We start from the raw sequence: 14600 nt of genomic DNA on the forward strand, positions 1-14600 counted from the left end.
ATCATGGGAATGTTAAGATCATACGAGTCATTTGGATTTTATAGCGATGGATGAGGTTATTTGCTCAATGACTTATATGATTGATTGCTTGGTAATATTGTGATTAATTATTGGTGTCTTCTATCAGGGACGGGATTCAGGACTTCGACTCATCGTTGACCGTTGACAGTCAAAGGCCGTATAACAATGTCGTTCATTAACATTAAATTAAATAATATTAAAAATTCTTCGATCTATATGTAAATACTTTAAAATGTAAAAAAAATTATAGATTTATATCAAATTATAATTCAATACAATTCAAAATAATATAAAATACATGATATATGAGACTTCTTTGTATTATCAATGTTTAAGAAATTGTATTTGCTTGACTAAAAGCAATGGCGAGATTAGATGCACCACTAGAAGAACTAGGTTGGTACTTTTGTTTCAATTGAAAAATCATTTCATGATTATTATTAGAGTTGAACGTTAAACAAGGATAATTAAAATTCATTTTAAAATATAATTAAAGTTTCAATTTCCAATTCCCAACACCAATTTATCACAAGTTATAAATTCTCCAATTTCTCATTTTCAATTTTTATAAATCACATATTAACATTTCACAATATTCAAATTAATTTTTAATATCACAATTCACAGTTAACATATTCTCAAATAACATATAAATCAAAACTCAAAACTCATAATTCATATCTCATCAATTATTAAAGTATAAAATACTTAAAACAACAAAAACCAACAAAAAAAAAAAAAATAGGCACTGACTTACCAAAAGTCTCGCCGGCAGAATTGAAGGTGGAGGGGCCAAAGGGCAAGTGGTCATTGCCGATGCAAGCTGGTGCAGTGGCCAAGGGAGGCGCGTCAGGATTGGAGAAGTGGCTGAGCATAGAGGTGGGGGATTGTTTTGATTTTTTTGTGGTTTTTGTAATATGTAGGGTGTGTTTGAGCCTCATTCCTTTTTAATAATGTATTTTGGAATAGTATTTTAGGGGAAATTTTTTTTTGCGTGTAATATGATTTCAATGAAGAATTTGTGGTTGAAAAAAAAAGATGAAAATGTATTTTAGGAAAAAATGATATTCAAACACCCTCGTAATTGTATAATTTATATAGTTTTTTTTTTGTTTTTTTTTGTGTGTGGATATTACAGGGATCAAGAGATTTGGAGATCTCAGTTCATAAATTATAGGTCATGTTTCTTTTTTCAAAATCAGAATTTCTATAATTAATTAATATATTAAAATAAATATTTTTTCTACATATAACAACTCAAAAATTAATTAAATTATCGTACACAATTTCAATCCCAAATCCTAATTATTTCTCTCCCTTCTCTCTCTCTCTCTCTAAACTTCCTACCTTCTCTTTAACCTCTCGCCTGCGATGAGGGTTGCACATGGTGGCGAGCATGCGATGAGAGGCCATGAAGTGTTGGTAGCATGAAGTGACGATGACGTTGTAGTTGGAAGCACGCTATGGCAGCGGCGCTTTCTAACGGATAGGCAGTGTTGGTAGCATGAAGCGACAATGAGATCTGGTTGGTAGCATGAAGCAACAACGGCAATCTGGTTGGTAGCAGGAAGTGATAACAACGATTTTGATGGTAACATGTAGCGGCAACGACGATCTTGAGGGCCTACACGATGGGGTAGTGCTGCATCTTGCGTTGGTAGCATGCAGCGACGTTTTTCCACTATGTTTCTTTATTTGCGCGAGATCTATGTTTCTTTGTTAGCGTGTGATATGTTTCGCAGTTGAATCGTTGGTTACATAGGTGGTGGTCGTGTTGATGGGTTTATCTTTGAGGATTTTATTTTTTTTGGGTGAGGATTGTGGTTTTGGTGTGGTAGAGACTAAAGGTTTGTTTGTGGTGGTGGCGGGGCTGAATCGCTGGTGGTGGTGGTGAGAAGGTGATGGTATTGGCGATAGTGGTGTTGTCGTGATGGTGAAGTGCCCAGTGCTGGTTGTGACCAATTATTTTTGTCATCGTCACTGCCGTTGCGGTGGCTGTAAAGTAGTGATGATTTTTGCTAGTAGGTGTTGATTTGTTTGAGATGATTGTATTGTTGTCATGAGGTGGCGGGTGGTGCTAATGAATGTAATGGTGAGGTGGTGGTTACAAATTATTTAGTTGATTGTAATTAATAAATTGGTTAATGTGTGACCAATGAAAATATATAATTTGTGACCTAAAAGGTTGTTATTTTGTGATTAATAATCTGATAATTTGTGATTGCGTAATAAGTTGTGATTTATAAAATTTGTGACCCGTGACCTACAAATAAATAGTGACCTATAAATTTTTTATTTGTAATCGATAAATAAACTGTGAATTATAAAATTTTTAACTTGTGACCCATAAAAAATTTTATTTGTGGACAAGAAATAAGTTATGACTAATTAATTTGATAATTTGTAATCAAATTATATATAAATGTAACCTTAATATATTTAATTAATAAAATATAAATTTAATTATTCATTTCATAAATAAATTTAACTAATATCTGATTTTTAAAATTTTAAACTTCATTTTTTAGTCCTTGTTTGAGCCCCATTCTTTCAAAAATTTATTTTTTCAAAACTCATTTTCAACCACACATTCTGCAATAAAAATAATATTACATGCAAACCTTTTTTTTTTAATCACACATTCTCCATCAATCACTATTTAAAAATGCATCATTTCAGTTAAAATGGGGCTCAAACAAGGGCTTAATTTTGAAATTGGTCATACGTAATATCTTGCATATGAAATTTTTCCTTTTTTTTTTTAAACTACAAGTCCAAATCCAAATGAAAACTGAAAAGCCCAATATTTAAAAAAAAAAAAAATGACCCAACAAAATTATAAAAGGCCAACGTTTTACCTTCTCCCTCTCTTGCTTGGCTTCCCGTTGTGACTCCTCTTTCAACATCGTCCATGGCGTCGACAACATTATAGACTTTATTCAAAATTTAACTCCGGTGGAAGATGACTATGTGGGTCGAGGTATTGGGGATAACTTTCTTCCACTTCTTGTTGATTGCCCTATCTCGATGGATTTGCACAAGAATCGATGGATGATCGATTGTCTACATTATGCCTACTTCATGGTACGCGCAAGTACTTCAATCTTGTTTGTGTTAGGGACAATACTTTCAACTTAGTCATGATCGGAATCCAATTGCAATATTTTTGACCCTCCCATTTCATGTCTTGTCCAATAATACGAATGACGAGGCAAAGAGTAAAAAATAAAATAAAGGAAGCATAATAAAAATGATAATGTTTGGGCAGTTCACAACACAAATTAATTAGAGAGCCCAAAGGGTCCCTGTGAACTTAGAAAAAGGCTCCAATTTGGTCAATCAATTATAAAATTTGTTTCGAGAAAAGAATCAATTTTTTTTTTTTGAAAAAAAAATTTAATTAATTTTTTTAATTTTAAATTTAGTTTTCTATATATATATTTTTTTATTATTTATTTATTATTATTATTATTATTATTTTTTTTTTACATGAAAGCGAACACACGTCGAAAGAAGAGAGAATCAGATTATCGTAATTTTTGTTCTATTATAAACATAAATGTCGATTGATACGCACACAAAAATAGAAATCAACAGAGAGAACGCTGTGATCGAGATCTCTCCAATCTTACAATCCCTTCCTCCACACACTGAATCCACCGTTTGTCTCTCTCTCGAACTCCTCACACTATTTTTCCTCTAAGGTTTCGTTCGAGGTTCATTTTCCTTATTGATTTTTATCACTCGGGCACTGTTCCCCCCTTTTTTTCCCTAAAAATTGATGAATTTGATTTTTGTTTCTTTGTTATGCAGGATGTTTCCGGATGTTTCTGTTGCAAATTTTGGGCATCCTCATTCAGGGACAGTGAAAAACACGTTATGTTATTCTAGTGAAATCTTGTTATTTTTGTGAATACTGTTTCTGTATAGGAAAAGATAAACCGGTTAGTGGATATGGGGAATAAATTGGGGAGTAGGAGACAAGTGGTGGATGAGAAGTACACTAGGCCTCAAGGGTTGTATCAGCACAAAGATGTGGACCACAAGAAGCTTAGGAAGCTCATTCTGGACTCCAAGCTGGCACCTTGTTACCCTGGCGATGATGAATGTGGCAGTGATCTTGAAGAATGTCCTATTTGCTTCTTGGTCCGTTTTTCTGTCTCAGCCTTCAAGTTCCTACTTTTCCAACCTTTACTATGTAGTTGACATAATTTTCTTGTCTAAATTTAAAAGTTGGTTCCTGAAAAAACCTGTCGATATATGTGCTTAGTTATGTATTCTTTTTGGAATGGTTTTAATAGGCACTTATGGGTTTCTGACTTATTCAGGAATGGAAAAGGAAACTCTCATGGCGAATTAGTTAAGTATCTGGAAAGAGAATAAAACTGAACTGTATTTCGAAATTATGGTTAGGCTTCTAATTATGCTAAAGAGAAATTGGAATGTGTTTTTACTTTTGCTTGTATTTCGGAGTGGAATATTAATTGAATTACGTTTGTTCAGCTTTTCACTTGTATCATACTTGATGGTTGGCTCGGTTCATCTGTTTTTCACAGTAGGAAAAGGAAAATTATGAGATAGGAACGGAGAATTTTGAAATTTCACAACACGTAATGTATAAGTTTTTAACCTGTTGACACCCTTGGAATATTTTCTTTTGTTCAAACCCTTTCAATATTTTTATCATTCTGGATGTTTTCAGTATTATCCAAGTCTCAATCGGTCGAGATGTTGCATGAAAGGCATTTGTACAGGTATATGGTCAGTGGATTTAGTATTTGTATTTAGTTATAAATATGTAGTCATTCTAAATAATGAAAGCCTTGAACATTTTGGTTCAAATGATTAGGTTTGTCTTCTTTGTTTCCATCGCAGAATGCTTTTTGCAGATGAAGACACCTAATTCTACCCGGCCAACCCAGTATCCTTGATTTTTATCAGTTTGCTTTATGCATTGTTTTGATCAAAAAGTTTGTTTGTTTGTGTCTTTTTTATATGAAATCCTTCTAAGTAGAAGTTGTTAGGCTCGTACCCAAACTTATACAAATTGGGAGGCATAAAGCCTATCTCAAGAGTTACATCAAGAGGAGAAATAAAAAGTTTGCAAGATGGTTATGTATCTATGATGCTCAAACTCTTAAAAAATGGAGAAGCATCCGTGTCGACATGACATGACACGGATACTGACACGGATCAAATCCTTGGTTGTGCAATGGGACACGGCAGCAAAAGGGCAAAGGCGGCGGACGGTGGAGCATGTGGTTGTGCACTCGGACACGGGATGCTTCTGGCTTACGTTTGTGGCAGCAACAAACTCATTCATTTTGAGCATTGTGATAGTAATATTCAGAAATTTATGGACGGGATCATGATAGGCAGCAACATCTGCAAAAATTTTCTGAAGAAGGGAAAGACAAAACAGAAGATGAGAACTTGGAGAAGACAATAGGTTTTGGAGAAAGACTTAAATGGGCTTTTGTGAAGCCCAAAGAATAGAGTTAATGAAATTAGGAAATTTGGTGGTTTCAAAGTCTATTAATTGATACATGCTGCTTAGGTGGTTTCATACATTAACAATTCTAATTGGGAAGCAAAATTTCTGTGATTAAATGGTCTAGGAATCAAGCAAAATTCTTTTAACGTTTTAGTTTCCACTTTCAAAATTGGTGAATAAATGGTCCATGAATCAATTGGAATTAATTTCCTTTTCCAAAATTGGGAAGCAAAATTCCTTTTCTAATTACTCTCGCAATTGTAATCAGACGTTTTAGCTTCCCTTTTCAAAAATTGCACCAGAAAATTATTCCTTACATAAACGACAGATTTATCTTATTTTGAATTGTGTTTTGTTTGAATTTGGATTTTATCATTATATGAAACATTTGTATTGTGGTAATTTACTATTTTGCTTTAATATTGTGGTTATTTGATTTAATTAAATCGTTTTTCTCTTTGTTATTTTGGTATTATTCTGTCATTAAAAATAAAAAATAAAAAAAATAAAAAATAATTTGTAATACGTATCTCTGTACCCGTATCCAAAATTTAGATCCTTTTTAACCGTATCTCCATATCTTAATTTTTAAAATAAGATGGATCCGATTCCTAGAAACTTACTTGAATCTGACACCCGCACCCGAGTTCAAGTATCAGTGTATGTGTGTGTTTCTTTGGTTGTTTTCATCTATATTCTGTTTGCCTTGCTTTTGGGTTTGTGCTATCCTTAACCATCAAAGATGTCCCTTCTGTAAAACCTCAAATTACGCTGTGGAGTATCAAGGTGTTAAGACAAAGGAGGAGAAAGGTTTGGAGCAAATTGTAAGGCTTATCGCTCTTGTTAGCTCATTTAATTTCATTTTTTGAGGTTTCAGATGGCAGTCTGGCTGCAATGCAATTTGTTCTCATAACTTAAGCTTATAGGAAGAACAACGACTTATAGAAGCCCAAATAAGGATGAGGCAGCAAGAAATTCAGGATGAAGAGGAAAGGATGCTGAAACGAAAAGAACTCAGATCCTCCAGCAGTATCAGAGAACCAAATGAAGTTGATTATTGCTCCAACCCAGGTATCAGATATGAGCCTCAGTTTCCCACTGTAGGTTACTTGCTTTGAATATGAGCACTTTTCTTATTTTGTTTTCCATCTGCAGCCCAATCGTTTAGTTCTGCTGTAGAAGGCGAGGAAATTGTTATCTCTCAGGAATTATGTGCTGCTCCAGCAATAAGACCATCTCCACGCCCGAGGCAAACTAGGTAGACAATTTTCTTTGCTTTGTAGTTCTGTATATGCTTACTTTACTGATATCATTTTACCACTTGATTCATTTACCTTTCTTCGTGTGGAATTGTAGTTGAAACAATGATGTTTTGGTTTTAGACAACTGGCTGAGTCATAAAAGTTCCAAAAGTGAATTGTATAGAAATTCTTTATCCTTTTAATTGTTCTTAAAAAACATTTTGCTACGAAGAAACTATCTGGTTTTTGTAGTAGCTTTCCTAGAATTGTTACAGCTGATTCTTGTACATTATTCTTACATGCTAATTGTGAAATAGTTGAATCAACTGTAACAGCAAGGTTGAAGTCAAACAGTGAAGTAGTCAAGTTTGCCGGTATCAGTTGTGAATATGTTGTTTTATTATTTTTGTTCGTTTGCTAACCTTAACCACATGTATATTGAGGTAGGGCTGAGTCAGATTTGGGTTGAAATATGTGTTATATCGAACAATGGATTGGATCAGATCTGGGTTGGTCCAACCCGTCAACCCACTATGCTATTGTTAATGTTGATTCTGATTCGTTTTTACATACAGAGTTCATTTCTATTCGTCAACTGAGAAAGGGAAGTTCATAACCAAACTGAAGAAGTTCTAGAGAAAATCTCATGTTTGTAGCCTGAATGATGTTTGAACATTTCATCAGATTAGTTCACATTTCATATATGCAAGAACTATTGTCATATTATGATGCGTGTTTTGTTTAAAAGGAATTGAATCACTGGTGAAACTTATCAATAGGTAGTTGGCTGGACTGTGACATCAAATTCAAAATTCACCTTTTCTCTTTGATCTTTCCTTTGTCAATGGGAATAGCAACCATGCCAGTTATTTCTAATCTAGACTAATAAATCATTCTATGAATCTTTTGTTCCAATTTTCCACTCCCAGGTGAGGGATTCAGATGTTAAGTACTTATTTAAGCCCCCTTATATAAAAACTCCTTTTTAACCACACATTTTCTTATAAAATAATTTTATACGTAAATTCAAAATATTTTCTTACTTGTTAACCACACATTCTCTGAAAAATTACTATTGCAAACAATGGGGCTCAAACACACCCTAGGCTTGTGATAGATTGGCTCAAGTGCAGATTTGCAAGTTCTCTAATTATAAGTTCTTTCATTTGTTCATAAATCAAAATTATAAAGTAATGGTAGTAAATCAATATGGCCTCAACATTATATGTTCTATAAAATGGGTAAATGTTTTCCTTTCACATTTATTTAGCCCATGCTTGAAAACCACTAAAAAGAGTTTGCTTTTTCTTTTTTCTTTTTTCTTTTTTTTTAATGAGTTTTGAAATATGGATTTTTGGAGGACGTGTGGTTAAAAAGTACAAAAAAAGTTTTGGGTTTACGCTAAGAATATTTTATTATGAGAATGTGTAGTTGAAAATTTATTTAAGAAAAAAGGAGTTTTGTTAATTTTTGTCACATTGGGGGTTAGTAAGTTAACAATATGCAAATACCCACACTTAGAACTTAAGCATAAGCATGTACACACACTTTTAACTTGTAAATATATTAGAACATTGAGAAGCTCTCTTTTAATATTTCGTTTTGCCATTATAATCAGCATTTCGGGGCATGAAAAGAAGCTAATCACTGGAAACCTCATTATTTAGATTAACATGCTGAAATTAATTATTAGAGCACCATGTATGTATGCATTTTATACATGCTTGAAAAATTTGTGATGTCTTGATGCAATGTTCTTCTTTGCTAACAGTATCAAAGCCTAGTCTAATTATGGATACCTTGTTTTTTGATATAAGAGGCACAATATATTTTGAGTCCAGCAAACAAAAGGTGTCAATTAATCATGCAATGTATGACTAAGCCTTACACTGAGGATTCATTTTGCTTTGCATCATTCTTTAAGCAGATTTCTTTGTTGTTCTAACAATTTGGGTTGACGAATGCTATGATGCACCGATACAGACACGTGTGTCGGACATACTGTGCTACAGAGGACGAATATTATTGGTAAAGTTATATTGGTTGCTGAAAGCAGTTATACAGAAACACTCTACATCCGAATTATTTGTCATATATTATCTTAACATTATTTTATTTCATGTTTTGATGTGATCTGATGCAAGTTCCATTATCATATTGTATTGCACTCAGAATGTTTTTTTATCAGTTAATTGGTGGATTAGCAAGAGCTGTTCCTGTGATTCTTAGTAGATAATTTGGATGCCATGTCCTATTCAATTACTTACATTCTGACTAAATGCAGTGAGGATGAATTTGACCTGGATCTGGAGGAAATAATGGTTATGGAAGCCATTTGGCAGTCTATTAAGGTAATTATATGACCGATTAACTTTTATCTCACCAGTAGTGTTAGAAAATTGTTGCCTTTAAGCCACCAAGAAGACTATATTGGGCAATCTCTTTTGATTTTGTTAATCTTGGATCTGCTTGTCAAGTAAAAAGGTTCCAAAATGAATAATGAACTGTATGTTGTCTCTGATTTGCATGTTTTGAAGTTTGAGCACATTTGTGTTTGTATCCAAATCAGGGCACCAAGTGTTAACACCTTGAATATAATCCCAAACCATGGAGAAATAGAAGATCTTTCTAAATCCTAGTCATCTCTGTTGCACCAGACTTTTAGGAGTCTTGGGTTTAGGAGAAGCTTGTAAAGTCTTGTTATTAGAGCTAGTTTCCGCCAATGTCTAAAAAAGCTTAATTAGGAGTCTCTCTTTTGGGATTAGGATAAGCTTGTAAAGTCATGTCCTTTTATTTTATTTTCAAATCTATTAGATAATTTGAAGTTACTCCAAGAAAGGGATTGAATGTTTAAATGAGGTGATTATCTACCAGTCGAAGCTATACTAAAGTTGATTGGTTTGGTCGAAGAAGCTCTACTCAACTTAGCAATTTATGACTGTAGTTTTGGTAACATGTAGAATTATAACACGTTTGTGGTTTCTAAGAGCAATTCTGCAGCAGAATTTCTACTTGTAGGATGAGGTATTTGTGATTTTTTTGGTTGAAGATAGCTGGAAGAATGAAGATTTGAAGTATTAGACCTATGAAATTGTTCAGTGATAAGGAGACCACCTAATATATCCCAAAATCAAGTAAAAGATTGTAGAACTAAACATGTTGAGAAGATGGTTGCTTCATCAAGTAAAACTTGGAAGAAAGGTTGACATATTTGCAGTTTACAACCCACAATTAGCATATAATCTCACCATGAATCCTCAAAGGCAGTTGTTTGATTCTTTGTGTAGCAAGCAGGAACAACAGATATTTTTCAATGCCAAAGTGTTAAGAAATAGAAGATATTAGCAGTATCTTTTGGGTTTAGGATAAGCTTCTTCTTTTTTATTTTCTGTTTTCTAGATGACAACCATTGTAGTTAACTTGCGTTTGTACTTCTGCAATGTAATGCTAGTGCAAATGAATGGATCAGAAATATTTATTTTCAGACCTGTGTTGGAAACTGATCAATATTTGTATTGTTTTACGAGATTGTTGTCTAGGTTGATCTTTAATTTTCTCCTCCGGCTTTTTGGTGACATAAATGACTTGTACTACTTTGTTATACAAATGTGGTGGTGATAGGAAACTGGCCAACCCCAAAATTTGCCCTACAGTGACGCAGCTTCATCGGAAGAATATATGATAGACGATCATAGCACCTCAGCAATGATAGCCCCGGTGGCTGGATTATCATCTCCTTCTGGTGGTCTTGCATGTGCCATTGCAGCCCTTGCTGAGCGTCAACAACTGAGCGGAGAGTCCAATAGCTATGGTGGGAACATGCATGGGAATAGCTTGATGCCTGGATGTAGCAGGTTTCCTAATAGGGAGGAGCAAGAATCTGAAAATGATTTTCCTGCAGAGAGTGCTGTTGTGGAATCACTTGATATCCAGCTGGCGATGACCCAGGATGCTGGAGAATGGGACGAAAATAGATCTGAGGTGGCTGAAGTTGGAACCAGCTATTCGGGTTCTCATGAATTGAATGATGCAGGAAGGCCTGATGCACTCCACCAAGTTGATGAAAATGAGCGCACCTTCCAGCGCGTAGTTCCCGAGAGCTATGAGGAGCAGATGATACGAGCCATGACTGTATCGCTGACTGATGCTCAATCTAGGGCAAGTGCAACGGGAGTTGCATGGCATTAAGTGTTGTTGGATAAGGTATTACGAAATCGTTCATTTATCCCTCGTTTCTAGACCAACCGTCCTCCCCTCCGAAACTCAAAAAATAGGAAAAAATGTCATCTTCTTTATATATATAGGTGTAAAAGGGGAGAAAAATGATTCTAGTGAATGAAAGGTGTTTGTTGATTCCATTTCCGAATACTTGTGTGGCTGTATAAAGTGTAGTGGTGGTAGTCTGCCTAATACCAGTTTAGAATAACATGCATGCACTGTCTTCAAAAATTGTCGATGATGGATAATTATTTAAAATGCTCTCGACAGGAAAGCTTCCTTCACCTTCTTGAATTGTCAGGAGACTCGAATGCACAGATAAGTACAATCTCTCTATTCAGTTTGAAGTACACAAGAATTTGATAATTTTAGACAATTTCAATCTCTTAACACTGGTATTGTACCCAAAAAAAAAAAAAAAACATATCAAGAATGACAGTACGCAATGGTGACATCTTTTCCAACAAGATTAACCTGCCAAGTCAAGCAATGCAAATAAGAAAAAGAAATCAATTGCATGAGATATTGATTCTTTTTGAAGAAAACCCACCGACTCAGGAAAAAAATTACGAGATTGAAGTCTAATTTCAAATTCAACTATATCACATGTGATATGATTATAAAGCTCTCTTTAAGTGATACGTACCAAGACATGGAAGAGAGTAGCATATTCTAAGATTAAATTTTGAACAAGAAATGGATAAATTGTCTAAGCATACGAGATTACAAAAATAAAAAGAATAATAAAAATAATAAGTCTAACGCTAGCTTATCATCACGTTGATGTATCCTTATGTTGGAGTGTTTTTGGAAGTCCCAACTAAAAAATTAACTTGTTATTAATTTATAATTATAAATTTTGTTTTTGAATTAACTAAAGTTGTTTTATATGTACAACTAATGGCATATGTTTATAATTTCCAAGTAGTGTGTGTGTGTGTGTGTGTGTGAGAGAGAGAGAGAGAGAGAGAGAGAGAGAGAGAGAGAGTGATGTTAGTTTTCTTTAACCAATAAAAAATTCAAACTTATTTACTTTAAATTTCGTTTAGAAAAAAATATTTAAATTTCAAGATGGTTTCAATATGTTAATGCTATGATTTCTTACATATTATTAATGGTTGAGATTTGAGTCCTACTTCAGCATAAAATAAATAAATTAGTTAAATGGATATTCATTGTTTGAGTTTTCTTGATTTACGTATTTGCACGATTGAAAGACTTTGTTAAAATGATCTGAATTGTCTAAGAGACAAGCCTGTGATTTAAGCGGTCATCTTGTGACTTCCCTTATCATTTAAAAGTCATTTTAGTTGCTCGTATTCAAATCAACAAGACTAAAAGTAATATTGCAAACCCACTTCAAAAAATAAAATAAAATTGTAAAGCCCATTTACCCAAATTTATTGGAAGCAGTAAGAATATATTGAATAGTGACAACATTATATATATTCTAGTATTCTATCATTGTCAGCTATATCGGGTTAGTTGGATTAACTTGAATGGCATCTAGTATACGATCCCCATATTTAAGGATTAGATGACATCTAAATTAGCACAAGAATTACCGGCTACTATGAGAGATATCGCAGCAACAACCACCTCAACAACCGCGAGGCAGGTTTGGATCGTCTTCGATTATAAAATAGTTTCGCAAGATGCATATGTGTTTAAAGGTGGCTCTGATCCACTCGCTATTGAAGAATGGCTCGGCCATCTTAAACGTATCTTCTGATTTATGGAATGCACTGACGTACAGAAAATCCTTTTTGCAGTATTTATGATGGAGAAATGAGTAAGTTATTGGTAGGAGATGACTACTAGATCCAGCAACGAAGAGCAATAGTGCAACCTTACATGGACACAATTTAAAGTGATAGTGCTTCAAAGGTACTTTCCAACTACTTTAAGAGACAAGATGTAACGCCTCGAAATCTTTTTCATTTTCATTATCTAATCTAAGAGGAAATATCACTTTCATTAAGTGTTGAAAATGCATAAAAATAACTATTAAACAATGTGCACAAATTTCAATATGAAGATGTTCTTCAAATAAAAGTTGGACAATTATATTTTCTTGAAAATTTACTTGGCGGCCCTATAAGCATCATTCGTTCAATCTTCTACGTGTCCAAACAACCCGTTCTCATTTGAAAGGTACTGTAAGAGTGAGTATTTTGAAAACACTCGGTAAGAATACGTACACATTCTTATTCACATGATATAAATATAAAACCGACATAATATACCAACATTTCTTATATTTAGAGCTTAAGAATCCTCACATCCCGTAGGATTTAACATATTTGACCAAACGGTCCACTCCGTAGGATTTAACATCTTTGACCTAACGGTCCATCCCGCAAGATTTAACATAGAGTTCGATCCGAAAGCCTCATAGTATTTTTGTAACATCCCAAAATATATATATATATATATTTTTTTTTTTTTGATAAAAATTTATTTAATATCTATATTATATTATTTCAAAAGTTGAGGGACTAAGAGGTAATATATTTTAAATTCTTATACTTTGAGTCAAATAATTAAATTTCGATAGAGTAAATATAAGTATATTAATATTATACTCGTTGGATAGCCAGTAATTAATTATGAATTTTAGGCTCGAGAAATAGTCGATTTGGATAACCCAGCACCAAGAAATTTCGATTTGAAGAAATTGGTTTTCAAATTCAATTAAAACTTGGAAGGAAGATGTGATGTTGACACGTGTATATGGAATTGTCTTGATTTTATATGGTGTACGTATGGAAATGGTTGTGAATAAAAAGAAGTAGGTTTATTTTAATAATTATTTGCTTTGATTTTGGAAAAAAAGAAGGGTAGGTTTCCTTGATTTTAGGGATTGATTATTTAAGTATTATTTAATCACTTGACTTTATGAGTTGATAGACTCCACGTGATGTTTAGATAAGGGAAAAATAACTGTAGATTATACTGGATTGAGGCATTTTACGGGAAAAGCCGTCATGGAATAATGAAACAAGATTAACTAGAATTAAGAACTAATATAATTCCCTTTAATTAAATATTCTAGGCAGTGCTGACTAATTAGGCTACCTCTTGTTTAAACATAATATTTATTAAAATAAGATAGAATTTTAATTATTTTGGAGCATTTATTTTGGAAGATAAACTATATTATAATAGATAAGTGATGGCAAATAAATTTTCTATTTGCAAATATAGTATTGTAGATAGTCTCAAACTCATTTGAATTTAGATGATTTTTCAAAACAGCCATGTATGTGTACAAAGAATGAATATATTAAACAAAGTCAAAAGCTAGCTGCCGATTTCATAATTTATGATAGAAGATATCTTTGATGTAATCATATTAGAGTTTGAAAAGTTGATGTCTCATTTAGCTATCATGTTTCTTCACGTTGGCATGCATTGGATAACAAACCAACTCTCTATTTTCTTTTTGATAACAACAAAAGGCCTAGTACAAATCAAGTAAAAATCTTTTGGTTAGGATAAGACCTATCTTCTACTCTAGTCTACACCTATAAATAGTAGGCTAGAATCCCACATTTTACCACACCAAAAATTCACACGTGAAATAGAGAAAGAGAAAGATAAAAGAGAGAGAGAGAGAGAGAGAG

At 33.4% G+C, this 14600-nt stretch overlaps 1 protein-coding gene across 2 annotated transcripts; it reads left to right on the forward strand.

Annotated features, from left to right (window-relative positions):
• The first annotated feature begins 3570 nt into the window (after window positions 1–3570).
• On the forward strand, window positions 3571–11258 carry LOC111389261. Of its 2 annotated transcripts, none has more exons than XM_023014170.1 (9): window positions 3571–3725; window positions 3835–4167; window positions 4724–4775; window positions 4897–4942; window positions 6258–6339; window positions 6442–6586; window positions 6671–6773; window positions 9041–9107; window positions 10378–11258. In XM_023014170.1, exons 2-9 carry the CDS (start codon window positions 3976–3978, stop codon window positions 10942–10944), a joined length of 1254 nt encoding a protein of 417 aa, XP_022869938.1. In that variant the 5' UTR covers window positions 3571–3725; window positions 3835–3975; the 3' UTR covers window positions 10945–11258. The 2 variants fall into 2 exon arrangements, with proteins under 2 accessions (XP_022869938.1, XP_022869939.1); XM_023014171.1 differs by having other exon boundaries at window positions 3587–3737.
• The last annotated feature ends 3342 nt before the right edge of the window (window positions 11259–14600 follow it).

This window comes from Olea europaea, unplaced genomic scaffold (genome assembly GCF_002742605.1).
Source record: "Olea europaea var. sylvestris unplaced genomic scaffold, O_europaea_v1 scaffold572, whole genome shotgun sequence".
NCBI classification, from domain to species: Eukaryota; Viridiplantae; Streptophyta; class Magnoliopsida; order Lamiales; family Oleaceae; genus Olea; species Olea europaea.

Bases quoted from the DNA above. Each gene is read 5' to 3' on its own strand.
- LOC111389261 (XM_023014170.1), top strand. From the start codon at position 3,976: ATGGGGAATAAATTGGGGAGTAGGAGACAAGTGGTGGATGAGAAGTAC. The intron at 6,340-6,441 runs GTAAGGCTTATC...TTAAGCTTATAG, and splicing joins AGAAAGGTTTGGAGCAAATT to GAAGAACAACGACTTATAGA. The intron at 6,587-6,670 runs GTATCAGATATG...TTCCATCTGCAG, and splicing joins TGATTATTGCTCCAACCCAG to CCCAATCGTTTAGTTCTGCT.